At 55.7% G+C, this 25,928-nt stretch overlaps 2 protein-coding genes across 4 annotated transcripts; one reads left to right on the top strand and one right to left on the bottom strand.

The window, feature by feature from the left end:
- Positions 1-1,066: 1,066 nt before the first annotated feature.
- Positions 1,067-7,275, bottom strand: LOC146768087 (uncharacterized). Of its 2 annotated transcripts, none has more exons than XM_085562012.1 (5): positions 7,073-7,275; positions 6,404-6,530; positions 5,386-5,496; positions 4,217-5,044; positions 1,067-3,779 (listed from the first exon to the last, which is right to left on the bottom strand). In XM_085562012.1, the coding sequence occupies exons 1-5, from the start codon at positions 7,172-7,174 to the stop codon at positions 1,942-1,944; spliced, it is 3,006 nt and encodes a 1,001-aa protein (XP_085418138.1). In that variant the 5' UTR covers positions 7,175-7,275; the 3' UTR covers positions 1,067-1,941. The 2 variants fall into 2 exon arrangements, with proteins under 2 accessions (XP_085418138.1, XP_085418139.1); XM_085562013.1 differs by having other exon boundaries at positions 1,068-3,779; positions 6,240-6,530; positions 7,073-7,090.
- Positions 7,276-8,805: 1,530 nt separating this feature from the next.
- LOC110476951 (uncharacterized) lies at positions 8,806-22,813 on the top strand. Of its 2 annotated transcripts, XM_021542252.3 has the most exons (10): positions 8,806-9,782; positions 10,260-10,389; positions 10,618-10,719; positions 11,132-11,227; positions 11,461-11,580; positions 15,669-15,782; positions 16,860-16,952; positions 17,564-17,680; positions 17,849-17,962; positions 19,587-22,813. In XM_021542252.3, the coding sequence occupies exons 1-10, from the start codon at positions 9,465-9,467 to the stop codon at positions 20,546-20,548; spliced, it is 2,166 nt and encodes a 721-aa protein (XP_021397927.2). In that variant the 5' UTR covers positions 8,806-9,464; the 3' UTR covers positions 20,549-22,813. The 2 variants fall into 2 exon arrangements, with proteins under 2 accessions (XP_021397927.2, XP_021397929.2); XM_021542254.3 differs by lacking the exon at positions 16,860-16,952.
- Positions 22,814-25,928: the final 3,115 nt, after the last annotated feature.

Genomic DNA, 25,928 nt, shown 5'->3' with positions numbered 1-25,928 from the left:
GCCCGGTTACAGCCCAGACACAGCCTGGTTACAGCTAGGTTACAACCCGGTTATAGCCCGGACACAGCCCGGACACAGCCCGGACACAGCCCGGTTACAGCTCGGTCACGGCCCGGTTACAGCCCGGACACAGTCCGGACACGGCCCGGTTACAGCTCGGTTACAGCCTGGTTATAGCCCGGTTATAGCCTGGTTACAGCCCGGTTATAGCCTGGTTATAGCCCTGTTATAGCCTGGTTATAGCCTGGTTACAGCCCGGTTATAGCCTGGTTACAGCCCGGACACGGCCCGGTTACAGCTCGGTTACAGACCAATTACAGCTCGGTTACAGCCCAGCTACAGCCCGGTTACAGCCTGGACACAGCCTGGACACAGCCCGGTTACAGCCTGGACACAGCCCGGACACAGCCCCATCCCATCCATCTCCATCCCCATCCCATCTCCATCCCCATCCCATCCCATCTCCATCCCTATCCCCATCCCATCCCATCCCATCCCATCCCATCCCATCCCATCCCATCCCATCCCATCCCATCCCATCCCATCCCATCCCATCCCATCTCCATCCCCATCCCCATCCCATCCCATCCCATCCCATCCCATCCCATCCCAGAATGGGTCAGGCTGCAAGGGACCACAGTGGCTCATCTGGTCTCACCTCCCTGCTCAAACAGGGTTATCCCAGAGCACATGGCACAGGATTCTGTCCAAACCATTCTGCAATATCTCCAGTGAGGGAGGCTCCACACCCTCTCTGGACAATCTGTTCCAGGGCTCAGTCACTGCACAGGGTGGAAGTTCTTCCTCCTGGCTAGGTGGAACCTCCTGGGCATCAGTTTCCTGCCTGTTCCTCTTGTCCTGTTGCCAGGTCCCACAGCGAAGAGCCAAGCTCTATCAGTCCCATCCCATCCAACCTCCATCCCCATCCCGATTTCTATCACACCCACACCCCCATCCCATTTTGTCACGTCCCATCCCATCCCATCCCATCCCATCCCATCCCATCCCATCCCATCCCATCCCCATTCCATCCATCCATATCCCCTCTCACACCCCCATCCCACCCCACCCCTATTCCATCCTCATCCCATCCGTCCCCACCCCTGCATGAGAACCACAGCTCCAGCCCTCAAATCCCCAGCGCCCAGCAACCCCCAGCGCCAATCCCAGAGGCCCATCCAGACCCCAATCCCATCCCACCCCATCCCCACCTCAGACTGGGACTGCAACCCCCCAGCAGCAGGTGACACCCCCCGCCCAGTGTTCCATTCTCACTCTTCCATCACTCCATGCCACGGATCCCATTCCTGGTGCCACCCGCCCAGCAGGACCCTCCCAGAGGCCCCTCAAGGAATCCACGTGCAGCGTCCTGGTTTCTACAGCATCTATTGGCACTCTCCAGAAAAGCCACCCACTCCCAGCATCCCACCTGCCCCACCAGGGCTTGGGAACAAGGAGCCCCCCTCACATGGGCTGGGCAGGTGCCCCCCATCCCCACACCAGGGCAGGGGAGCCAGAAAATGTTGTCCATGCTCCAGCCTCCATCTGGAGAGGGATAGAGGGGAGAAGGTCTGACAGTGGCCTCCAGTCCCCAGGAGGTCACTTCAAAATCCAGCAGCAGCATCACATCCCTGCGAGTCACTCGAAGGTCCAGTAGCACCATATGATTCTTGGGAGGTCACCTCAAGGTTCAACAGCAGCATCTTATTCCTGGGAGGACACCTCAACATTCATCATGTACCCCATTCCTGAGAGGACACCTTAAGAGGCCAGCAGCAGCAGCATCCCATCCTTCACCTCAAGATGAGACAGCAGCCTCCTGTCCTAGGGAGGTCAACTTAAAGTCCATCAGCAGCACCCTGTGTCCTGGGAGGTCACCTCAAATTCCATCAGCAACATCCTGGGAAGTCACCTCAAGTCTCTGGGAGGTCACCTCAAATTTCAGCAGCAGCTTCCCACCCCTGGGTGTACACCCTGAGATCCAGCAGCGGCCTCCCGTTCCCGGGAGGACACCTCAAGGTCTGACAGCAGCGCCCCATCCCTGGGGGTCACAGCCTGGCTTCCCACCCCGTCTCCTGCTGCAGGTGCCACCACGAGGGGCACCTGGTTGGCGCAGGGGAACGGCCGCTCCTGCCGCCTGTGGATCCTCTGGTGCACCTTGAGGTGGGAGAACCTCTTGAAGGTCTTCTGGCAGATGCCGCACTGGTGGGGCCGGACGCCCATGTGCATCCAGTGCTGCCGGACGAAGTCGGACACCCAGGTGAAGCTCCGGTTGCAGCAGGGACACAGGATGAGGTGGTGGCCGGAGTGCCGGCGCTGGTGCACCGTCAGGAAGCCCTGGTTGGAGAAGGTTTCCCGGCACTCGGTGCACGTGTACATCATTTTTCCAGATGACAGCGAGCACTGGGTGGGGCCGGGCTCCTGCCACACCGTGCCACAGTCCCTGTTGGGGGCTTGTGGCTGGGAGGATGGGCACAGGGTCTGGCTGGGACACTCCTCCGGCTTCGAGGCCTGGCAGGTCCCGTTGGCTGCCCAGGTTTGGGGCTGGGATGTTGGGCACTGGGGTGCCGGGCATGGCCCCTGGCTGGGATGTGCCTTCACAAGTGAGGGCTGGCAGGTGCCATTGGGTGCCCAGGCTTGGGGCTGGGATGTTGGGCATGGTGTCCCCTGGCTGGGATGAGCCTTCACAAGCGAGGGTTGGCAGGTGCCATTGGGTGCCCAGGCTTGGGGCTGGGATGTTGGGCATGGTGTCCCCTGGCTGGGACATGCCTTTGCATCCAAGGGCTGGCAGGTGCCATTGGGTGCCCAGGCTTGGGGCTGGGATGGTGGGCACGGTGTCCCCTGACTGGGACATGCCTTTGCATCCAAGGGCTGGCAGGTGCCATTGGGTGCCCAGGCTTGGGGCTGGGATGGTGGGCACAGTGTCCCCTGACTGGGATGAGCCTTCACAAGCGAGGGTTGGCAGGTGCCATTGGGTGCCCAGGCTTGGGGCTGGGATGTTGGGCACGGTGTCCCCTGGCTGGGACATGCCTTTGCATCCAAGGGCTGGCAGGTGCCATTGGGTGCCCAGGCTTGGGGCTGGGATGGTGGGCACGGTGTCCCCTGGCTGGGACATGCCTCTGCATCCAAGGGCTGGCAGGTGCCATTGGGTGCCCAGGCTTGGGGCTGGGATGGTGGGCACGGTGTCCTACTAGGACACTCCTCTGGCTTCGCAGCCTGGTATGTCCCGTTAGCTGCCCAGGTTTGGGGATGGGATGCTGGGCATGGCACCTGGCTGGCACACACCTCCAGCTCCGAGGGCTGGCACGTCCCGTTGACTGCCCAGGCACGCAGATGCCGCCTGATTTTCTTCTTGGACATGAACTTGCGGTCGCAGTGGACACAGACATAGGGCACCCAGTTGGTGTGGCCACGCTGGTGGATCAGGAGGTTGATCTTCAGCAGGAAGGTTTTCCTGCAGATGGGGCAGGAGTAAAATTCCCGCGTGGCATTTCGCTGACAGGCCATGGGCCGGCCCACGCAGGAGTCCTTCTCCGGCTCCCCGGGGCTGGGATCTGCCCGTTCTGTCGTTTCGTGGACATCTGGTGTCACCTCCTTTCCTGGTTCTTCAGGAATGTCGGTCACCAGATCTTGGCCAGTATTTCCTAAATGTTTCACAGCCTCCTCTTCATGACCCTTGTCCTCTTCCGGACCCTTGGAGGGTGTTTTGGGCATTGATGGCTTCTCTGCGGCAACCTCCTCCTGCGGCACCTCCATTGGGATCCCTGCTTCAGCATCTCCTGGGAATTTTTTAGAATCCAAACCTCACTTTCCACATGGTTTTTGGTTTTAAGGCATGAACAGCAAACAGCTTTTGCTCCCACCCTCCCTCACTTCCCACCCTGCTCCCAGCCAGCACAAACCCCAGCTCCACTCTCCTCTTCCAACTCAGTCTCTGGACTGTGTAAAAGCCAGGAACATCCCCAGCTTACCCCTGTAGACACCCCAGGAGCAGTTTGAGGTGGAAAACATCACCCAGGGAGACAGGGAATTCTGACAACCACCCTGGGGCTCGTCTGGGCAGGTGCACCGATGCCATGCTGTACCCAAACGGTTTCAAGGGCTCGTAACAGGATTTGTTTCCCTTTCCTGGAAGCCCCAAGCCTGCAGAGAGGCCCAACAGACTCCCCCAAGCTGCTGGCCCCACCAAGGAGGGTTAAAGGTTCTGCCCCAGTACCTGCTGCAGGGGGAGAAGAGTTCTGACCCACGGCTTCCTGACAGTGCACGGAGAGCGGGCGGGGAGGGGACGGGGTTGGCTGCCTGAGATCCGCCAGGACAGCAGTGGCTTCCAGAGGGACGGGTGCTGCGAGGGCAAGAGCAGTGAGGAAGGTGGGGAAGGAACAGCCAGGCAGGGATCCAGGACCCCTCACAGCAACAGCAGCAGGATTTGCCAGGCACTCACGTGTGCTGCAGTTCTCTGGGACCACTGGGTTCCTGCTTTCCTCCATCAGGTCCCCACTTTCCTCTGCTGGGTTCTCGCTTTCCTTTGCTGGGCTCCTGTTTTCCTCCGCCAGGCTCCTGTCTTCCTCCGCCAGGCTCCTGTTTTCCTCCACCAGGCTCTTGTTTCCCTCTGCCAGGCTCCTGGTTTCCTCTGCTGGGCTCCTGGTTTCCTCTGCTGGGCTCCTATTTTCCTCTGCCAGGTTCTTATTTTCCTCTGTCAGGCTCCTGTTTTCCTCTGCCAGGCTCTTGTTTCCCTCTGCCAGGCTCTTGTTTTCCTCTGCCAGGCTCTTGTTTCCCTCTGCCGGGCTCTTGTTTCCCTCTGCTGGGCTCTTGTTTTCCTCTGCCGGGCTCCTGTTTTCCTCTGTCACACCCCAGATTTCCTCTAGCAGGTTCCCACTTGTCCCCACTAGGCTCCAGCTTTCCTGTACTAGGTTCTTGCTTTCCTCTACCCAGTTCCCACTTTTCTCTGCCATGTTCCCACTTTCCTCTGGCTCCCTGCAGCCCCTCTCCATTGTCTCCGTCTCCAGCAGTGCATCATCGCTGGTGCAGTTCTGTCGGGCTGGTTCTGTGGAGAACAAGGACATTTGAATTCACCAGCAGCCAGTGAAAAATCCCATTCCACAAGGTTCCAGGATCCCTGACACCCAGCAAGCTGCTGGGGCAGGACCTTCCAGGCTACCCACATGTCCCAGGAGCTGTTCCCTCACAGTGGACACCTCCCAATCTCTGGAAGTGTCCCAGATTGGAAAAGGCTTGGAGCAACACGCACTAGTGCAAGGTGTCCCTGCCCATGGCAGGGTGTTGGAAAGAAATAAGCTTTAAGATTCCTCTCAACCCAAATGCAAAATTCTGGGATTCACAGTCCCACAGAAGCTTGTGGCACAGAAGGAACCCAGTGTCACCCACCTACAGCCAGCTCTGGGGACACCTCTGCTGCCTCTGCCTCGGATTCTGGCGGGGTGTTCAGCTCTTCTCTTTCCAGCTGCAGTAACAGTTCAGGCTTGGACAGGGCACAGTCTGGGCAAGAGCAGGACAGACATCAGGCACAGGATGGGACAGGGACTCTGCACTCACAGCTGGGCAACAGAGCCAGTCCCAACCCAGGAAACTTCATCTCCAACCAGGGCCACGACGGGAGTTATGGATACAGAGAGGAAACAGCAGGCAGAGCTGACAGGGGAATATGGAAAGCAACCTCTGACAGTCCCCTGGGAACAACTGCAAGAAAATCCATCCTTGCTCTGCCTCTGCTACAGAATTCCCAGCTCTCTCAGAAATTCACCTTGCAGACAGGAAAACACCCTGAATGACGAGAAGGGAATCATGAGGCTCCTGACTGTACGAGCGCCTGGAGCATGAGGGCAGTGCTGAGGGACCACCTCAAATCCTGGGGGCAATTCTGGGCCCCTCATGCTAAGGAAGACATTGAGGGGCTGGAGCGTGTTCAGAGAAGTGAACAGACCAGGGGAACAGAGCACCAGGAGCTGGGGGGCTCAGCCTGGAGAAAAGGAGGCTCAGGGGGCACCTTCTGGCTCTGCACAGCTCCCGACAGGAGGGTGGAGCCAGGAGGGAATCAGGACCTGCTCCCAGGGAACAGGACAAGAGGAAACAGCTTCAAGGGGATGTTCAGGTTGGTTTTTAGGGAAAATTCTCATGGAAAGGGGTGTCCCAGGCAGAGAATTTTGGAGGTGACAACCCAGGGAGATGACAACACCGACAATGTACCTGTTCTCCAAGAGAAAAAGACACCAAGCACTTACTACCCTGTCCTGCGTGTCCTTGCCACACTCCAACCACTGCCGGAGGGGACAGGGAAAAGGGAGGATTATTTGAGAGCTGGAGATTCCAGTGAAAGGCAAAGAGGCAGAGAAATGACCCCAAGAGAGCTCCCTGGGGCTGCTAAACCGGAGCAAACGCAGCCTACACAGGGACACCAGCATCTCGTAGTTGCCTTCCATGACGCTCCGGTACATTTCCTTCTGTCCCTCGCTCAGGCTTGCCCACTCCTGCCGGCTGAACCGCACTGCCACATCCTCGAACAGCAACGGGACCTGCAGCATCGGCTGGGATGAGGGACAGGGCAGCTCCCCCAAACAACTCCCAGACTCTCAGACCCACCCCAGCTCTTCAACAGCTCCAAAACCCCATACGGAGTCCCCGTTGCTTATTCCCAATGTCCTGAACCAGCCTGCTCCCAGCAGCCCACTGGATTCATCCCCACAGTTTCCTAAAACCCACTGCTGCCCCCTGAGGAGCCACTCGGGCGGCTCCCGGCCAGCCGGGAATCCGCTGGATTCCCATCCCGTCTCCCGAAACCCACCGCAGCCCCCTCAGGAGCCCCCCCAAAGCGCTCCCAGCCCTCAAGCGCCCCACGGGCGATCCCCAGGCTCCTTCCCAGCCACAATCCCTCCTTCCAACAGCCCCATAAGCAACACCCAGGCTCCCCCTCGACCTCCCACCAGCCCCTAAGTGCTCCCCCCCAGTCTCGCTCCCAACCTCCAGCCCCACAGTGACCCCATAAGTGACACCCCCATCACTCCCCTCACAAGCGACCACCCCCTCGCCGCCCCGGCTCGCCCCTCGCGGCGCTCACCCCGTGCAGCCGCGGGGCGGCGAGGGGCCGCTCCCGCAGCGCCGCCTCCGCCCGCTCCATCCGCCGCTCCAGCGCCTCGAGGCGCGCCCGCAGCTCCGCCATGGCCCCGCGCCGGGACACGCCGCCGGAGGGGCGGCACCGAGCGCCCGGAGGGGCGGCTCGGATGGACGGAAGGATGGAGGGGTGGGCTGGGAGGGCGGCACCGAGCGCCCGGACGGGTGGCTCGGATGGACGGAAGGATGGAGGGGTGGGCTGGGAGGGCGGCACCGAGCGCCCGGACGGGTGGCTCGGATGGACGGAAGGATGGACGGGTGGGTTGGGAGGGCGGCACCGAGCGCCCGGAGGGGTGGGCTGAAGGGATGGAGGGGTGGGTTGGGAAGGGGCTGAGTGGCAGCTCCCGGAGGGTCGGGGTGGATGGCACGGGGTGTGGCTGCAGGACGGGCTCGGTGTTGTTTGCTTGGTTCATCATTGGCCCGGGTGAAGGGGTCGCTGAGGGCTCAGAGCTGGGAGGGAGGCGTGGCTGATCCCCTCGAGGGCTGTGTGGCTCTTCAGGAGGACCTCAGCAACTTGGAAAGATAGGCAGAGATAAAACTTCTGGAATTCAACAAGGGCAAGCCCAGGTGCTGCAGCTGGGGAGGAACAACCCCAGGTACCTGCACAGGCTGGGGGTGAGCTGCTGGAGCAGCTCCGTGGGGAAGGAACTGTGGGTCCTGGGTGACAATGAGCTGTCCCTGAGCCAACGGAGTGTGCTGGGGAAAAGAGGCCAATGGGATCCTGGGGTACTTTGGGAAGAGCATTCCCAGCAGGTCAGGGGTGATCCTGCCCCTGTGCCCAGCCCTGGAGGCACCTCTGGGGTGCTGTGTCCAGCTCTGGATCCTCAGTGCAGCAGGGACAGGAGCTCCTGGAGCTGAGGAAGGGCCTGGAACATCTCGGTGCCCAGGAAAGGCTGAGGGAGCTGGGGCTGCTCAGCCTGGAGAGAGCCCCAGTGAGAGGGGCCTGAGCCCTGGGTGTCCCTGGGTGTCCCTGGGTGTACCTGGGTATCTCTGATTGTCCCTGGATGTTCACTGGGTGTCCCTGTGTGTCCCTGTCTGTCCCTGGGTGTCCCTGGCTGTCCCTGGATGTTCACTGGGTGTCCCTGTGTGTCCCTGGCTGTCCCTGGCTGTCCCTGGATGTTCACTGGGTGTCCCTGGGTGTCCCTGTCTGTCCCTGGGTGTCCCTGGCTGTCCCTGGATGTTCACTGGGTGTCCCTGTGTGTCCCTGGTTGTCCCTGGATGTTCACTGGCTGTCTCTGGATATTCACTGGCTGTCCCTGTGTGTCCCTGTGTGTCCCTGGATGTTCACTGGCTGTCCCTGGCTGTCCCTGGGTGTCCCTGGGTGTCCCTGGATGTTCACTGGCTGTCCCTGTGTGTCCCTGGATGTTCACTGGGTGTCCCTGGGTGTCCCTGTCTGTCCCTGGGTGTCCCTGTGTGTCCCTGGATGTTCACTGGCTGTCCCTGTGTGTCCCTGGATGTTCACTGGCTGTCCCTGGCTGTCCCTGGATGTTCACTGGCTGTCCCTGTGTGTCCCTGGATGTTCACTGGCTGTCCCTGTATGTCCCTGTGTGTCCCTGGATGTTCACTGGGTGTCCCTGGGTGTCCCTGTCTGTCCCTGGGTGTCCCTGGCTGTCCCTGGATGTTCACTGGCTGTCCCTGCGTGTCCCTGGATGTTCACTGGCTGTCCCTGGCTGTCCCTGTGTGCAGGGAGGGTCAGAGCAGGGCCAGGCTGTGCTCCAGGGCCCAGCAATGGCACCAGAGGAATGGGCAGGGACTGATCCCAGGAATTCCCCCGGCACAGGAGGCAGAACTTCTGCCCTGGGCAGTGCCCAGCCCTGAGCAGAGACCAGACAGGCTGTGGTGTCTCCCTCACCGGGGATATTCCAGAGCTGCCAGGATGTAATCCTGAGCCCTGTGCCCTGGGATGACCCTGCTGGAGCCAGCACCACTGTGGTCCCTTCCATTGAGGAATTCTGAGATTCCGCATCGGCTGCGGTGGAACCCCGTGGGGGTTTCCTGCCACTGCGATCAGCATCAGCCCCTTCGCGGTGACCGACAGCTGCCGATCCCCGCGGGGGCTGCCGGCCGGCGGGGGCCGCTGTGGCGGCGGCGGAAGCGGGGGAGGAAGAGGAAGCGGCGCTTCTTGGCGGCAAGGAAAGGCGGCGGCGAGGCAGGGCAGGAGCGGCGGCGGGCAAGGGCCGGTGCGAGCGGAGCGCTCCGGCTGCGGTGCGGGAGGCGCGGCGAGGAGCGGGCCGGCCCCGCCCCGGTGTGCGGCGGCCGGAGCGAGGCTTTCCCGCCCCGGGGCCGCCTTTCGCCGGTGTCGCAGCCCGTCGCTGCGCTCCGCCGCTCCCGGTGCGGGGATGGAGCTGGCGGGCGGCAGCACCATCTCGCTGTGGACGGTGGTGGCGGCCGTGCAGGCGCTGGAGCGCAGCGTGGCCGCACACGCGTCCCGCCTCTTCAGCCTGGAGCACCGGGCCGGGAACAGCGAGAAGAAGCACCTGGACTGCGAGAAAATGGTCGGGGAGTTCGGGAGCCAGCTGGAGAGCAAGTGCGCGGCGCTGGGCACCCTCATCCAGGAGTACGGGCGGCTCCAGCGGCGCCTGGAGAACATGGAGAACCTGCTGAAGAACAGGAATCTCTGGATCCTGAGGCTGCCCCCCGGGGTGGAGGTGCCCAAGGTAACGGATGGGTCTTTAAGGGGCCTGGGGGGGACAGGACCAGCGCAGAGGTTCCTCTGCTCCTCAGCTCTCCCGGCAGCTCTCCGCCATGGAAATCATTCCACGGTCTCCGCCAAGGTTTCTTCTGTCGCCTGTCGTGCCAAGGCACGAAGCAGGAAGTGATTGCTCCTGCATATTGTTACATTCAGCTGGTTTTCCCTACAAAAGGATGGGCTGTCACGTTTTTACCAACAGCGGGAAGTTCTTCCCCACTCCGAGGTCCCCAGTGGGATCAGGCTCCAGGGGGAAGTAAGAATATCGTGGAATACACAGTTCATCTCCCAAAGTTTAGCAAAGATCTAAACTGTTACTCTCAGTGTCCAGAGGATGCCCCAAGGCAGGAAGTTTCTTTCCCTGACACCTGGTAGCAAGAATAAGTAGGGAGTAGGATTCTGTGTGTTCCAGGAATGGCGCTGAGTGTCACTTTTGGGATTGCAGGGCCCGGCTGTGGCACTGGAAAACGATGCCACCGGCTTTTCCACTCAGGAGTGGGAGAACCTGGAGGAGTGGCAGAAGGAGCTGTATGGAAAGGTACTGACAGGGAAGAGAGAAGCCCTGGTCCAGCTGGGTGAGTGTTGCTGTTGGATCAGTTATCAGCACTTTCTGGTTAGGGAATCTTTCCCAGATGTGGGAAGCACATTTGTGGGAACACAGTGAGACCACTGCCTGTGTTTGAGGACTCTCCGTGCTGCCCAGCCACGTGCTGTAGCTGCTGGAGCAGGTTTGGGGAGCGCAGTGGGTGTGTTCCTGTACATGCAGCACAGAAACATTCATTCCTTTCTCGGTTCCTTGTCAGACGATGTCATCTCCGAACCTGCCCTCCTGTCCCGGCTCCAGGGAGGGGAAGCACCCTGCAGTGAGGCGGAGGCAGCTCCTGGAGAGATCCCAGCAGAACCAGGTGCGAGCCAGGGATGAATTAAAGCTTTAATCCTGAGGGTGAGGGTCGTGTGGTGCTGTCACCAGACAGAGGCTGGCACAAGGTGATGGTCCTGGTTTGCACGGAGGGAACTTCTTGGATCTCAAAAGGAGCAGGTTCAGGGGGAGTAACAGAGTGATAAGAAAATGTAACAGGTTTGATTTTTAGGATTATAATTGAGGAAGAAATTCTTGGCTGTGAGGATGGGGAGACCATGGTACAGATTGCCCTGTGGTTGCCCCTGGATCCCTGGAAGTGTCCAAGGCCAGGTTGGACAGGGCTTGGAGCAGTTTGGGATAGGGGGTGTCCCTGTCCATGACAGGGGGTGGAACAAGATTAACCCAAACCCTCCTGGGATTCTGTGATCTGATTCCACAATTTCTGACATTGGCAGAGGCTCTGCTGTTTGAACTCAATGTGAGCAGCTGGGACAGCAGAGAAACGCAGGAAAACCAGGAGGGAAGAGCAGGGCTGGCTGAACCTGGCCATGGTGAGTGTTGTGGAAGGGCTTGAGGGTGTGGAGAACCATCTGGAACTGCGGGGAATGGGGGAAACCACTTCCCTGGAGGGCAGAGCAGAGCCCCAGGAGCAGGAATGGATGGTGCTGGAGAGGTTGTGTGTGGCAACCTCAGCATGGGTGGGTGGGCACAAACTTCTGGGGTAGCAAGGGAGAAGTCCAGTGGAGCTGTGATTACCAGTAAAGGAGTTTCCTCTTTTCCTCAGCTGACTGCAGCATTCCAGAGCCAAGCTTTGCTGTCACCGTGAAGCAGGAAGAGGAGGAAGAGCAGTATGCAAAGGAGCAGGGAGCCATGGAGGGTGTGGAGTTCTCTGAGCTTGGTGTGGGTGAGTTCTGAGTGATCCCACAGCATCCTGTGCTGCTGGGGATGTGGGAATCCCTGACATTCCCTCTGTGGGACAGAGATGTGGGGAGAGAGCAGGAGCCGTGCTGAGGTGGGGAGTGGGCAGGAAGCCTGGGCAGAGTTTTATTTTTGGGAAGGTGAAAGTGTTGGGAGGGTGAGGCACTGAGGGTGAGGATTCTGGCATACCTGAAATGAATCCCTCAGAATACCAAGAATCATTAAGTTGAGAACAATTCAGGACAGGGAACTTGTTTCTGTCTATTTGAAAAATACTGGTTAAATTTGCAGCAGTAAAGACTTGATTTTTAATAAAAATAACATTAAGCCCATGAAGTTCTAAATGCTTTCTTTCAGTCTTTTCAAATAATTTTACCTGCTGTAAGTGGTAGTTCGTAGTGTTGTACCTTATGGATGGAGAGACAGAAGTTGACCTCAAATCAAAAAATACCCATGGCGTTCAACTGTTTTTAATTGTTTTTTCAATGCTGTGGTGGACCCTGAGCAGGAGAATTATTCTCCATGTGTGTATCCAAGATCCAAACAGGCCTGAAGTGTAAAAATGTCTAAAGCTAGGGTGTAAATAAGCTCACAATACAATTCTCACCCAGATCACGTCAATCCAGCCAGCAACACATTTTCAGTGTTGTGCTCATGATGGGTTGAGTCCAGGAAGAGAAAAAATGTTTAGTTTCTTTTGAGGGTTTTTTATTTCTTGGTGCATTTCATTTGTGTTTTGACAGCAGCTGTTTGTTCTGGAACAGAGTTCAGGGGGGTTGTTGCCCTCCAGAGTGCCCGTGAGTCACAAGAGTGGTAGAATATTGCAATTTATAGAGAAATTTAGACCCAGATATGGAAGGTGGAGAGAACTTGAAAATAAACAGAATTAATAAATTATAACACTTAAATAATAATGACCTCATTTTTTAGGTCACACGGAAATCAGTTTCCCATGGAAAAGTTTATGCTTTCTGGTTTAGCATAAAATCTGGGGTTTCAGTCAAAATGCTTAGTTGTGAAGAGCATTTTTAGCTTGCTCTTATCCAAGAATCTGTGGCTTCTGTGGACTATCAGATTATTTGAATGGAGTTTTTCCCTCCTGAGGAAATAATGAAATTAACAGTTCATCTTGCATCAAAATGTCATGGAGACATCAAACCTCTTGACTCGATGGAGTCATGACAATGGAACTGTTGGGGTTCCTGCAGCATTTAATCTCCTGTGGATTTAATAATTGGAGACAGAAACTCCCAGTTACAATCTGCTTGGTCAGATTTCACTCAGGAACAAATGAGTTTAGAACTCTCCTTAAAACTTTGGTTGATTTAGTACAGAAACAGGGAAAATTACACTCTGTGTTTTGGTCCAGTTAGAACTTGGATTAAAACATTTCATAGCTTCCTTTTTAGAAATATTCTTAGTGCCCTAAATTGCAGGATAATATTGAGGCTTCCTGCTGGCAGAGGGCTGGATTAGGTGGGTTATTGGGAAGGAATTCCTGGCTGAGGGTGGGCAGGCGCTAGCACAGGGTGCCCAAAGAAGCTGTGGCTGTCCCTGGATCCCTGGAAGTGTTCAAGGAAAAGTTGGACAGGGTTTGGAGCAATGTGGGATAGTGAAAGATGTCCCTGCCCATGGCAGGGAGTGGCGCTGGATGAGCTTTAAGGTCCCACCCAAACCATTCCAGGATTCCATAAGAGCAGGATGTATTCTGGGATAAAGCGGGGAAGTTGTGGCCTCATGAAGCAGTGAAGGGACATTTGCAATTCCCTTGTGATCAGAATATCCTGAGTTCTGTTTGGGATCATCTCAGCAGCACTGCTGGATTATTCTGCAAACAACCTGAGGTGCCCCTTTTTGGACTGTTTCTGTATTTTACATGCTACATGTTTCATCACTTTTTGAAGATGCCTTTGATATCAAAGGTGTCGCAGTATTTTACAGTCAGTCACAGTTTCTCTGTTCCAGCCCAGCTCTCCTGAATTTCAGAGACAAATACATGTATTTGTAGCAAATCTCCAAGTTATTTTGGGATTTGTGTTGTTTGAATTGCAAAATAGAATCCTGAATTCAAGACAAAATGTAACACAGAAAGGCACTGCTTCCTCAGGACTGAGAGGAAGAATTGAGATTGTCTCTGTGCACAGGCAGAGTGATGCTTGCAGGAATCACAGAATCAAAGAACTGTTGAAGTTGGGAAAGGCTTCTGACTATCAAGTCCAACAATTTCCCAGCACTGCCAAGGCACCACTGGCCCATGTCCCCAGGTGCCACATGCACATGGCTTTTCAATCCCTTCAGGGATGGGGACTCCACCACTGGCCTGGGCAGCTGTGCCAGGGCTGGACAGCCCTTTCCAGGAAGGAATTTTCCCAATATCCCACCTAAATGGACAGGGACCACAAACTCTCACAGCTCTGAAGGAATCCACAAGTGCCTCACAACTCTGAGAGAATCCTTGATCCCTCACAACTGTGAGGGGACTCCAGTCCCTCACAATTCTGAGAGGATCTTGATCCTTCAGTGCTGTGAGGGGACCCTGTTCCCTCATGGCTCTGAGAGGATCCCCAAGCCCATCACAGCTCAGATGGGACCCTGATCCCTCACAGCTCTAAGTGGGCCCCTAACCCTTCATGGCTCTGAGAGGATCCCTGATCCCTCATGGCTCTGAGGACCTTGTTCCGTCATGGCTCTGGGTGGAACCCCGATCCCTCATTGCTCTGAGGGAAATTGCCCTCATGGATCAGAGAAGATCCTGTTTCCTTCATGGCTATGGGTGAACCCTGCTCTGAGGACACTGTTTCCTCATGGCTCAGGGTGGACCCAATCCCTCACAGCCCTGAGTGGGATCCTGTTCCCTCATGGCTCAGGGTGGACCCAATCCCTCACAGCTCTGAGGGGGATTCTGTTCCCTCATGGCTCAGGGTGGACCCAATCCCTCACAGCCCTGAGTGGGATCCTGTTCCCTCATGGCTCGGGGTGGACCCAATCCCTCACAGCTCTGAGGATCCTGTTCCCTCATGGCTCAGGGTGGACCCAATCCCTCACAGCTCTGAGGGGGATTCTGTTCCCTCATGGCTTTGGCTTAACCCAAATCCCTCACAGCCCTGAGTGGGATCCTGTTCCCTCATGGCTCGGGGTGGACCCCAATCCCTCACAGCTCTGAGGGGGATCCTGTTCCCTCATGGCTCGGGGTGGACCCCGATCCCTCACAGCCCTGAGTGGGATCCTGTTCCCTCATGGTTTTGGCTGAACACAAATCCCTCATGGCTCTGAGTGGGATCCTGTTCCCTCATGGTTTTGGCTGAACACAAATCCCTCATGGCTCTGAGGGGGATTCTATTCCCTCATGGCTCCGGGTGGACCCCAGTCTCTCACCACTCTGAGGGGGATCCTGTTCCCTCACAGCTCTGCGTGAGCCCAAATCCCTCACAGCTCTGAGAATCCTGTTCCCTCATGGCTCCGGGTGGACCCCAAATCCCTCCCAGCTCTGAGGAGGATCCTGTTCCCTCATGGCTCTGGGTGAGCCCCAGTCCCTCACAGCTGTGAGGTGGATCCTGTTCCCTCATGGCTTTGGCTGAACACAAATCCCTCCCAGCTCTGAGGGGGATCCTCTTCCCTCATGGCTCTGTGTGGTCCCCAATCCCTCACTGCTGTGAGGGGGACCCTGTTCCCTCATGGCTTTGGCTGAACCCAAATCCCTCACAGCTCTGAGGAGGATCATGTTCCCTCATGTCTCTGGGTGAGCCCCAACCCCTCACAGCTCTGAGGGGGACCCTGTTCCCTCATGGCCCAGATGGACCCCGATCCCTCACAGCTCTGAGGAGAGCTCTGTTCCCTCATGGCCCAGATGGACCTCGATCCCTCACAGCTCTGAGGAGAGCTCTGTTCCCTCATGGCCCAGATGGACCCCGATCCCTCACAGCTCTGAGGAGAGCTCTGTTCCCCCACAGAGCGCTGTGGACAAGGTGCAGGTGCGCGTGTGGCCAGGATCAGTAAGGGCGGCCGGGGTCACGGTGGGAGCCAGAGAAGCCCCACGGTGCCCCCCGGCCGCCCCTCAGCTGCCATTCCCCGCAGGGCCGGACGCCGCTGGACACGGGGCCCCGACCCCGGCGGAGGGCAGGAACCGGCCCGGGGCTCGGAGCTGCCAGGACCGGGATGTGAGAGGGAATCCCGCAGAGACCGGCTCCGGTGAGTGGTGTCAGGGGCCATGGTGGGAGAGGGAGGTGGGACACAGAGCACCTGCCGGGATCTGGGGACATCTGGGTGGTGTTTTGGTGTGGAGAAAATGGGATCGGGGGGACCTCGTGGCTCTGCACAGCTCCTGACAGGAAGGGACAGCCAGGGTGCCATGCTCTGCTCCAGGGAACAGGGACAGGGGGAGAGGGAACAGCCTCAGGGTGGGCCAGAGGAGGTTTCATTGGATACTGGGAAAATTCTTTACCCAAAAAGTCTGTCCAGCCCTAGCCCAGCTGCCCAGGGCAGTGGTGGAGTCCCCACTGCTGGAGGGATTTAAAATCCCTGTGGATGTGGCACTTGACACGGTCAGTGGTGGCCTTGGCAGTGCTGGGGGAATGGTTGGACTCAATGGCCTTAAAGGGTTTTCCCAACCTCAACAATTCCACAATTCTGTGACCAGCATCTCTCCAAGGCACTAGCTGTGCTGAGTTTGGTCTTCCAACTGCTTCTATCAGGCATTCTATCCCCACCAGCCTTTCCAGGATGTTCCATAACACCTTTTTTCCCTTTCCTAGGAAATCCACCACTCCCCTCTGCCATGTCTGCACTGTAAAGGTGCAGAGCACTGGCCCATCTGCTTTTCTTTATTTACTCTACAGACTTTTCTTTTTTCTATACCTTTCATTACTTGAGTAAATTTCTCTAAGAACTCTGTTCTCATGAATGTTTTTCTGATGGGTGAGAAGTGGTGTGTGACTGAGAGGGATTGAAAAGAAACAACAGAACTCTGGCGGCACCAAGAGAGAAACAAAACTCAAGGACAAGAATTCAAGTGGCTCTGGCCTCTCTTGGGGCCATGGAGAACGTGTTTTCACTTGCATGAAAAATTTGTGCATTTCTCAGGCTCAAACATCTGCTGAGGGTTTTGTAACCAACATTTCAGGTCTGTTTAAGAGGCCTTGGTCAGCAGGAACAGGAGCGAGGTTTTCTCCGGAATGTGAGCTAGAACAGAGCAGATCTGCCTGGGCTGGGCTGGCAATTGGAATTAATTTTGTATGGTGTTAAAATAATACTGGTTCCTGTTAACAGAAGACAGCATAATCCAGATTAAGCAAGAGGAAGAGTTGTGCACTGCAGATCAGGAGGAGGAGGTTGCAGAAGCTCCTGGAGAGCCCTGCCCAGGTGACTAACTGCATACCTCAGAGGGAAAATTAAACAGAGTGATTAAATTCCAGGTTGTGTGCTTAAATTCCCCACCTCTGCTCATGTATTCCAAATCTTTAAGAAGTTCTGAGCAGACCTGCCAGCAGATCTGACAGGCAAGGGCTGGTATTGCCCCTTTCCCTTCTCACAGACATTTTGGAGTTTGTGGCTGCATGGGTGGTTTTTATCCAAGTGTGGATCTCCCTAAATTCCTTCAGGTTGCCTTTTCCTTCCTCCCTTCTGGGGTTTTTCCTGGGTAAGGAGCATAGAGACTCCTCTGAAAGGCTGCAGAGCCCAGGGCCCTGTTCTTTGCGGCTCACTTGGAACCTCTGATGAGCTGCTCTGCTTTGAAGATTTTCCTCACTCTTTGCAAAGGTAGTAGTGCTGCCTGTTGGCTCCACTAGAACTGTGTTTGTAGCCAGCTGGGATTTTTAAACCTTTCCAGAGGTTTTCTTAAGAAACTGGGCTTAGGGGAGCTTGGCTTGGGGTAACAACTTCCAAACAAAGCCCAGACCAGAGCAGGTTTTCAGCCTTGTGAAATCCTGAGTTTAGGCAGGTATGATACCCTTCTCCTGGACTTCCTCCCTTAGCAGAGCAAGAATTTTACGAGCCTGAGGCATCCAGTCAGACCGGGAAAGGCAACGAGGTGGATGCCAGGGAGCTGCCAGGCACAGAGGGTGAGGATGTCCGGAGAGATCCTGCCACAGGTGAGGATCTGCCAAAAACCAAAAACTCCCCTGCGGGAATTACCCCTTAATGGCTCTTCCTGTTCTGCCTTCCCTGCTGCTTTGTTAACTTTGCTCGTTCCCAAATTATCCAGGCTTTGTGTCTTCCCCTGGTGTTTCTCAGTTGTGTAAATTCTCCCCAATGAACAGGATTTCAGACTTATGCAAGGGATGTTTCATCGTGGATTAAACAAGAGGAGGAGCCACCCTGCTCTGAACGACAGGATTTGGAGAAAGATGAAATCTCTGCAGATCCAAGTACAGGTCAGTAATGGATTTCAGCTGGGATTTTGGGGACAGTAAATCCAGTTTAGAGTATTTTTTAATACTATATGAATACTACTTTAATATTATTTTTAATATTTTAATACTATTTTTAGTATTTTTTGATACTGTATTAAATGTCACAACCTTACGGTGTTAACCATGAGAGAACTGGGACAAATCTCAGTTTGCTGGTTAATATTTGGTCACAAAAATTTATTTTGAGTTCTGTCAGCTGAAGAGGCTCCTTCCCTCTTGAGCCAGCCAAAAGCTGTCAGAGACACTGGCTTGTGTTGAGGCAATCCCAGAGCTGTATGGATGGAGTCTGTGCTGCTTTTATCTGAATAAAAACCTGGCTGAGGGCTAGGCCCACACAGTGCTGGGCAAGGAGTGACATCAGCTGGTGGCCAGTCACCAGTGGTGTCCCCGAAGTTGGGGACATACTGGGGCCATTGTGTTTGATGTCTTTATCAGTGATGTGGATGAGGGGATGGAGGAGATCTCAGTCCTTTTTATGGCCAGGATTCCCTGCCCTGAAAATAGATTTCTCATTTTCCATGCTGTCAGTTCTTCCAGGCCTTTCTGGAAATGGTTTGGAGGCTCTGGGGATTTTTGGTGGTCTTGATCTCCTCCCTATATCCATTCCCACTTCCTGACCTCATTCCTGCCTTTGCTCTGTGTTGTGCATGTCTGTCCCAGAAATTGCTGCCTTATCTCCATATGGCACCCCTTCTCCAGCCAAATCTTGTTCTTTCTCATGGCTCCATGGCCATCCAGGTACCAGTGTTTGGGACACACATTCCTTTATTTTCTGTCAATTGGACCTCACTGAGTCTCACTTTGGACCACAGTTTATAGGATCACAAGAGAATGGGCTTTTATCAGTGATTTTCCATCCTGGCTGCAATTCGAGTCAGTGACTTTCTTTGAAAGTTCCTTGACAAAAATATTACTCCACTTGGGTTGTTATTCAGGCAAGAAAAATGGGTTCTGAGGCTGTTCATTAAAAAGTAAGTGCTCCTTAGACAGCAGGAGTTCCTGGGAGCAGAGGGTGCTTCTGATAAGCTCAGGAGAGGTTTAGGTTGGATATCAGGAAAAGGTTCTTCCCCCGAGGGTGGTTAGGCACCAAACAGGCTCCCCAGGGAATTGGCACATCCCCGAGGTTGCCAGAGCTTAGGGAGCATTTGGACAACACTCTCAGGGATGGGGTGGGATTGTTGGGGTGTCCCTGCAGGGCCAAGGGTTGGACTCCATCCTTGCGGGTGTCTCCCAGCTCAGGAGATCCCATAGTTCTGTGACTTGCTGAGCTAGCTCAGGGCCCTGCTTGGACTCTGCTCCTGGAGATGCTCAGGAGAGTGTCTGGAGAGCAGCTGGGAATACTGAGGTGGGACAGTGTCTGCTCTGTCATCTGAATGAGAGGCTGAATCTGAGACTGCAGCAGTCATTTTTTATGTAGATTTTTAACAATACAGTTTAAAAAAAAGTCCCATTTTCCTGGGAATTTTGTTTCAGTGGATGCTGGTACTTTGTTCCTCCCTCAGTATTAAAGATTTGGCATTGGGCTGGGAGGGACATTCCTAAGGGGACTCCTGAATTAAAAAAATCTCTGAATTCTCTGTTTCAGATGAAAATTTGAAGAGGGACCCTCCAACAGATTGCGTGGAGAGCAAGACCTGTGACTTAGAGGTACCAGGAAAGCCGGGAGAGTCGTTTCCCAAAGATCCCAGCCATGGAGTGACATGGGACAGTCACTGGAATTCAGAAATAATGGAAACAGCCACCACAGGGAATGGGAGCAGCCTTGGGGGTGATGTTCAGTATGATTTCTTTAGCACTCAGGAAAAGAGCCTGGAAAAGAGGCCCTGTGTGTACAAGTGTGAGAGGAGCTGCCCACAGCAGGACCAGCCTCAGGCACTGCAGGGAGAAGGGGAGATGTTTCCAGGCCCCATGTATGAGAGGATGTTCCCTCTGCTGCACCCACACCCAGGAGAGGTGGGAATGGGCCCGGGAGAGACGGGAATGGGCCCGGGAGAGACAGGAATGGGTCCTGGAGCTGCTTCCACCTCCTGTGAGGGGCCAGGACCCCGCTCTGAGTGTGGAGAGACACCCCTGGGCACAGGCAGGCCCCGTGGCCAGGACAGCCTGGGCACAGAGGAAGCTGCTGGAAACGAGGAGAGCTTCCCCACGGACACATCGGGATCCAGCCCCTGCTGGGAGCCGCCCCTGGCCCGGGGCAGCCCTGCCCAGCAGCAGAGCCAGGGCCGGGGCAAATCCTACATTTGCAGCGACTGTGGGAAAAACTTTGTTTGCCATTCGTGGCTCGTTAGGCACCAGACAAGTCACACAGGAGAGAGGCCCTACAAGTGCTCCAAGTGTGACAAAACCTACAGGAGGAAGGATTACCTCCTGAATCACCAGCGCCGGCACACGGGAGAGAGGCTTTTCCAGTGTCCTCTCTGCAGCAAAAGATTTGTGCTCAAGAGGAGCCTGCTGAAGCATCAGGAGGGTCACATGCAGGACACCCACGTGCCGCTGGTCAGCTGGCCCTGCAGGAACATCAGGGGCTCCGTGATGCATTCCATATAGGACATCCCCCACACCCCCTTGGTGGCGCCTCGCTGGGCCAGGGCAGCACCCCCAGCCCTGTGCCAGAGCCTGATGGCAGGAGGAGGCTGTGGTGCAGCCATCCCGAGCCTCTCCCTGGAAAAAGGAGGTGGCTGGGGGTTGTTTTCAGTGTTAGACAGCATTCACCAGTGCCTGTGGATTTGAGGAGGTGGAGTTCGGAGGTACTGCTGGCTGTGAGTCCATGTGGGAGAGAAACCACGTTGACATGGAACAATTTGTGGTGTGTGTTACAAAGAAGAGGTGTCTGAATAGAGAGAAATTACCCAAAATGTTATTCCACGAGTTCGGAGTCCTTAGACTGGGCTGGGAACAAGTGAGTTAAAGGTGTTAACTGTCCACTAAAGGAGTGTAAGGGTGTCAGGAAACACACATTTGGGTGAGGTGCTTTGGGAAAGGAAGTGTTGCTCCTGTGGCTGTAGGAGGAAACCTCTTTCTTCTGTGGCAAACAGAAAGAAGGCTGCAGAGCCTGGGAGGCAGCTTATTCCCACTGTTAAATCCTGGGGCTCCTCACTTTGAAACCCAAACGGAGAATTCCTGAAGGCTGAGATCCTCCCTGGGAGATATAAAATGGCCACGGAGCCTGGAATATGGTTTTCATTTTGCATAGCCTTGAAGTTGTGTTGCATTTCTTTTCCCACATTGTTCACTGTCTTCTGTGTTTGTTCAGTTCTCCAAATCCTGTGAAAGCAGAACATGGAGATGCTGCAGAAATCTGGGAAACGCAGAGTTAATGAGCTGCTGTGTCCCAAACACTGATGACAGGATCTGCTGGAGAGGAGGCCGTGTGGAGGTAGGGCAGCTCTGCTCCTCCAGCCTCCTCCCTGGGCTCTGTGTGTCCCACTCCCAAGAGGAGAGAAGCACCCAAAGTCTGTAGATGCCTGTGGTCAAAAAGGAATGACAGGTGTTAGAACTGTCCAAAAAAGCTCACAGAGTTCTAATAGCAGATTCCACTCTCAGTGTGGGAATTGGTATTTTTGACTTTATCTTCTGTTAGGAAGAGAAATAAAAAGGTTAAAGAAAAGAGGGAAGAGAGAGGGAGATCAGAGAGACAAAGGGGAGGACATCCCCAGTCCTGGCTGTGGCATTGATCCAGCTGTGTCCAGGATCCCAGAGGTGCCCTGTGAGCCTTGGATCACCCTTTTACAGCCAAGTTTCCCACACCCTGGGACTACTTTTTTCACTTTTGATGCAAACAAGTCAGCAGACACAGTCCATACCTCTGGATCCTCTTAGGAATGGGTCAGGGGGGTCTCTGGTGGTTTTGATCCCCCCTGATTGATCAGCCTTTGTTGGATGCTCCATGCCCTGTGCTGTGCATGCTGTGCTTATCTCCAGGAGCCAGAACATGGGTGTTTGTCCCAAAAAAGAGCTGTGCCTGCTCCGTGTGCCCCCCTTTGCCAGCCACATCCTGTAGTTCCCCATTCCACGTGTTATACAACAGCCCTTGGCTGGCTGCACAGCTGAGACACACCCCTTTATCTCCTGGCCTTCTACAGAATCCAAAGTGATAAACATGGACCTGAAAAATTACCAGCTTGGGACTCTACTTGCTTCAGTAGAACACAGGGAAAGAGAATTATTTGAGAATTTAGATAGGAAAAAGCACGGTAGAGAGAAATAAGACCCCAGAAAGGAAATGAAAGGAAGGAAAAGAGCTGAATTATTGCTGTCAGTGAAAACTGAGCAACTGCAGAAAGAGTTAAGGAAGAAAAGGAGGAAGCCAAGCCCAAAATTGGAAAAACCAGAGGGGTTGAAAATTTCCGAGGGTCCCCCTCTGCAGTCACACCTTATTCCAGTTTGTCCCTTGTTACCCAGGTCTGGGACACAGCAGCTTTTAACTCCTTGATGTCCGGGTTGCTACACCCCAGGGCACTGCCTGCACGGTGTTGGGACCCACAGCTCTTACTGGGGCCAACTCAGCTGCAACTCCAGAAATTCCCATTCCTGCCACGGCAGGAATTTGCCATTCTGGTACTTTAATTTTAAACCAAGGAGTCAGTGGCTGTAGCCTCTGGAATTCTTTTGGGGTTAAGGTTGGCAGATTTCTGCTTCTCACCCAGGAGCCATAAATTAACCTGAGCAGTTTGGCACAGGGGGATTTGCCCCAGGGATTTTAACTCTTTACCCTCCAGGTCCTACACCAGCATGCTGCTGTGTTAATACTGGACATTGCGCTTCCGTGTCTATTAAATTTTTTTATTAATTGTTGATGAGAACCAGCTGGAATGTGAATGTCCAGACTTTTATTCTGGCTGCATGGATAAGATTCCACTTGCTGGATGTGTGGCTGTTAAGGAAATTTCCCTGTCTGCCCATCCAAGAGCCACTGTGGAGTCACAGATGAGCATTACCTGAGCTGAGATGGGCTCCTGTGAGCCCATGGGTCTCTGATTGATCCCACACCACACTCACACAGGTTTCCATCCCAGATTTCCCTTTGCAGAGCCTCGGCCAGCTGGATCCTTGCAATAATTTAATCTTGATACAATGGCCGGGTAACAGCTCAAGGTGGTGCTTCAAACCTCAAACAAAAGAATTCCACCCCCTCTCCGGGCTTTTCTCACCTCACAACCTAAACAGAAAAGTGGGATGGTCGGCTCCTGCTGTGTCCCTCACTGTGGCCTTTGTTATGGAAAGCTCGGGCAGTTCCCGGCCTCAGGCTCCGGATTGTTTCCACAGCGCTCGGGGTGCTCTTGCAAATGAACCTGGATCGGATCGAACGGGATCGCTTTTGGTGAGACATTTCCCGCTGCACCCCCGAGCGGGGCTGCTGGAGGACGTAAGGAATTCCCTTTGCCCGGTTCTCGGGATCACCGCGAGTTTCCATCCCGTTCTTCAGGGGACACAAGCGGTTCTCTGATCTGTGCACTTGTAGCAGCTAAGGCTCCAAGGAGTTAAGGCTGTGCCCTGAACACTGATAAGGAGCGGGACAGAAAAGGATGTGGTTGGAAAGGAGGGCATGGCAGATTAACCAGTGCTGTTCCAAATCCTCCTGGGGACGCGGAGACCCCACAAACACGGGACGAGGCCAGCGGGGAAGCGAGCAGGGAGATTTGCAGAGGAGCATCGAGATCACCACAAGCCCTCAAAGCCCCCCAACCCAATTCCAGAAAGGTCCAGGAGCAGGATTGCGCACGCTCATTTGCATGGGAAGTGGGAAACCTGATAGCGGGGCGGGGAAAATTGACCCATAAGAAGGTGCCCCCGCAGCATCCTGGGGACTGTGCACACCCTGGACGCCCGGATCGGCGCTGCAGCCAGGACTGGTGATGTTCCCTGACCTCTCCCTCCTTCCTTTTTCATTTACTAATAGAAGATAAGGTGCTAACTCATCGCAATTCCCATGCCAAGTGTAAAATTTACTAATCAAACTTTGTAGCTCTTTCGTGACCTTCTGTTTGTCGTTCCCTTTGGACCCTGGGCATCTCCACGCCTGAGGAGTTTCCCTCATTTGGAGTGGGACACGGTACTGCTCGTTAAACATCCTCCTTCCGAGACCTTTTGCTCGTGTTCAGGGTTTCTCACGGGATTATGTCGTGGCCTTATTCATTTTACTCAGTAGAGTCTGGATTTGTCACCTGTCACTTTGTCGGTGTCGCCGTGGGGTAGAAATAGAGAAACAGAGTCAGGGAAGAGCCTGTTTGGGGTCAGAGCTCCTTTTCCTTAAAGGAAACTTCCTTAAAGGACCTTTTTTGCGTGCGTGTTTCTGCTTGAGTTTTGTCCGGATGTTTGATTTGTTGGCTGGAAATTTCAGGGGTTTTAATTAAAATTGTCGAGTGCCACGGGTCATTCTGCAGCGGGAGAGAAGGGAGGGGAAAGGCTGAAAACAGGAGGAATTCAGCGGCTGCCACCCCCCAAATCCCAGGTTTCGAGTCATTGGGAGGAAACGGGCGGGGAGGCGGGGGCCGGTCCCGGGGTCCGCCTGCGCTCCAGGCGGGGAGGGTTCCTCCGCTCCCCCGGACCGGGACCGCGCTCCGAGGCTGCGAATCCCGCGTCCCACCGGTATTGGAGAGGAAACCCCGGGGCTCCGATCCCGACCCGCGGCCGGTGCTCGGTAGAGGAAATCCCGGGGCTCCGGTCCCGACCCGCGGCCGGTGCTCGGTAAGGGAGTCCCGGGGCTCCGGTCCCGACCCGCGGTCGGTGCTCGGTAAGGAAGTCCCGGGGCTCCGGTCCCGACCCGCGGTCAGTGCTCGGTAAGGGAGTCCCGGGGCTCCGGTCCCGACCCGCGGCCGGTGCTCCGCGAGGCTCCCGCGGTTTCGGCCCCGCCGCCGTTGCCATGGCAACGATGGACGCCGCTCGCAATCTCCGCCTCCCTTCTCGTCTCGCCCAATCAGCTTCCTGATTTCCCCGCGCGCTGACCAATGGGGATGAGCGTCCCTCCCGCCCTCCCGTCGTGGAGGCCGCGATGTGCCGGGGGCTGGGCGGACCCGGCGGGCCAATGGCGTGGGAGAAATGGTCAGGGCTGGGTTCTGATTGGCTGCTGCTGCCGCGACGCCGCCTATGATTGGCTGGTGCGGCTCGGCGCGGCTGAGGGGGAGGAAGATGGTGGTGCTGCGTGTCCGGAGCCTTCCCAAGGGCCCCAGCTCCCCGAGGGCAGCGCTGCCACCCGCTTTCCCCCACAGCTGTGGGACGGGGAGAGGCACAGACAGCGGGGCTGGGCTGGAGCGGTTTGTGTTGAAAGAGACCTGGAAGCCCATCCAGTGCCGCCCCTGCCTTGGATAGGGACATCTTCCACTGTCCCAGGCTGCTCCCAGCCCTGTCCAGCCTGGCCTGGGACACTTCAGGGAACATCCACAGCTTCTCTGGATACCGTGTGCCAGGCCCTTCCCACCCTCCCAGCCAGGAATTCCTTCCCAATATCCCACCCATCCCTGCCCTCTGGCAGTGGGAGCCATTCCCTGTGTCCTGTCCCTCCATCCCTTGTCCCCAGTCCCTCTCCAGCTCTCCTGGAGCCCCTTCAGGCCCTGGCAGGGCTCTGAGCTCTCCCTGGAGCTTCTCCTCTCCAGGGGAACATTCTCAGCTCTCCCAGCCTGGCTCCAAAGCAAAGGAGCTCCAGCCCTGGAGCAGCTCTGTGGCCTCCTCTGGACTCGCTCCGTCCCTGCCATCCCCGTGCTGGGGACCTGGGGACACCCGGGCCTCACGGAGCTGCTGTGCTGCTGTGTCCCAAACCCCCGTAAGCAGCACGGTAGGACAGGATGTGGTTTGGGAAAGGAGGAACACGGGGGTGGGGCTGCACCTCCTGGGGTCGGGAAAAGGGCACAGCCAAAGATTGATCCAGGAGAGGTGATCAAGAGCCCCAAAGCCCATTTCCAGAAAGCTCTGGGAGAAGGGACTGTGCATC

The sequence above is a fragment of the Lonchura striata genome, chromosome 2, assembly GCF_050655825.1.
Source record: "Lonchura striata isolate lonStrDom1 chromosome 2, ASM5065582v1, whole genome shotgun sequence".
NCBI classification, from domain to species: Eukaryota; Metazoa; Chordata; class Aves; order Passeriformes; family Estrildidae; genus Lonchura; species Lonchura striata.
The sequence above is the reverse complement of the archived record's forward strand: the minus strand, read 5'-3'. Positions and strand labels throughout refer to the sequence as shown.

Bases quoted from the DNA above. Each gene is read 5' to 3' on its own strand.
- LOC146768087 (XM_085562012.1), bottom strand. From the start codon at position 7,174: ATGGCGGAGCTGCGGGCGCGCCTCGAGGCGCTGGAGCGGCGGATGGAG. The intron at 5,497-6,403 runs GTAGGCTGCGTT...GCTCTTGCCCAG, and splicing joins CGAGATGCTGGTGTCCCTGT to ACTGTGCCCTGTCCAAGCCT. The intron at 5,045-5,385 runs GTGGGTGACACT...TGTTCTCCACAG, and splicing joins GTCCCCAGAGCTGGCTGTAG to AACCAGCCCGACAGAACTGC.
- LOC110476951 (XM_021542252.3), top strand. From the start codon at position 9,465: ATGGAGCTGGCGGGCGGCAGCACCATCTCGCTGTGGACGGTGGTGGCG. The intron at 9,783-10,259 runs GTAACGGATGGG...TTGGGATTGCAG, and splicing joins CCGGGGTGGAGGTGCCCAAG to GGCCCGGCTGTGGCACTGGA. The intron at 11,228-11,460 runs GTGAGTGTTGTG...TCTTTTCCTCAG, and splicing joins GCTGGCTGAACCTGGCCATG to CTGACTGCAGCATTCCAGAG.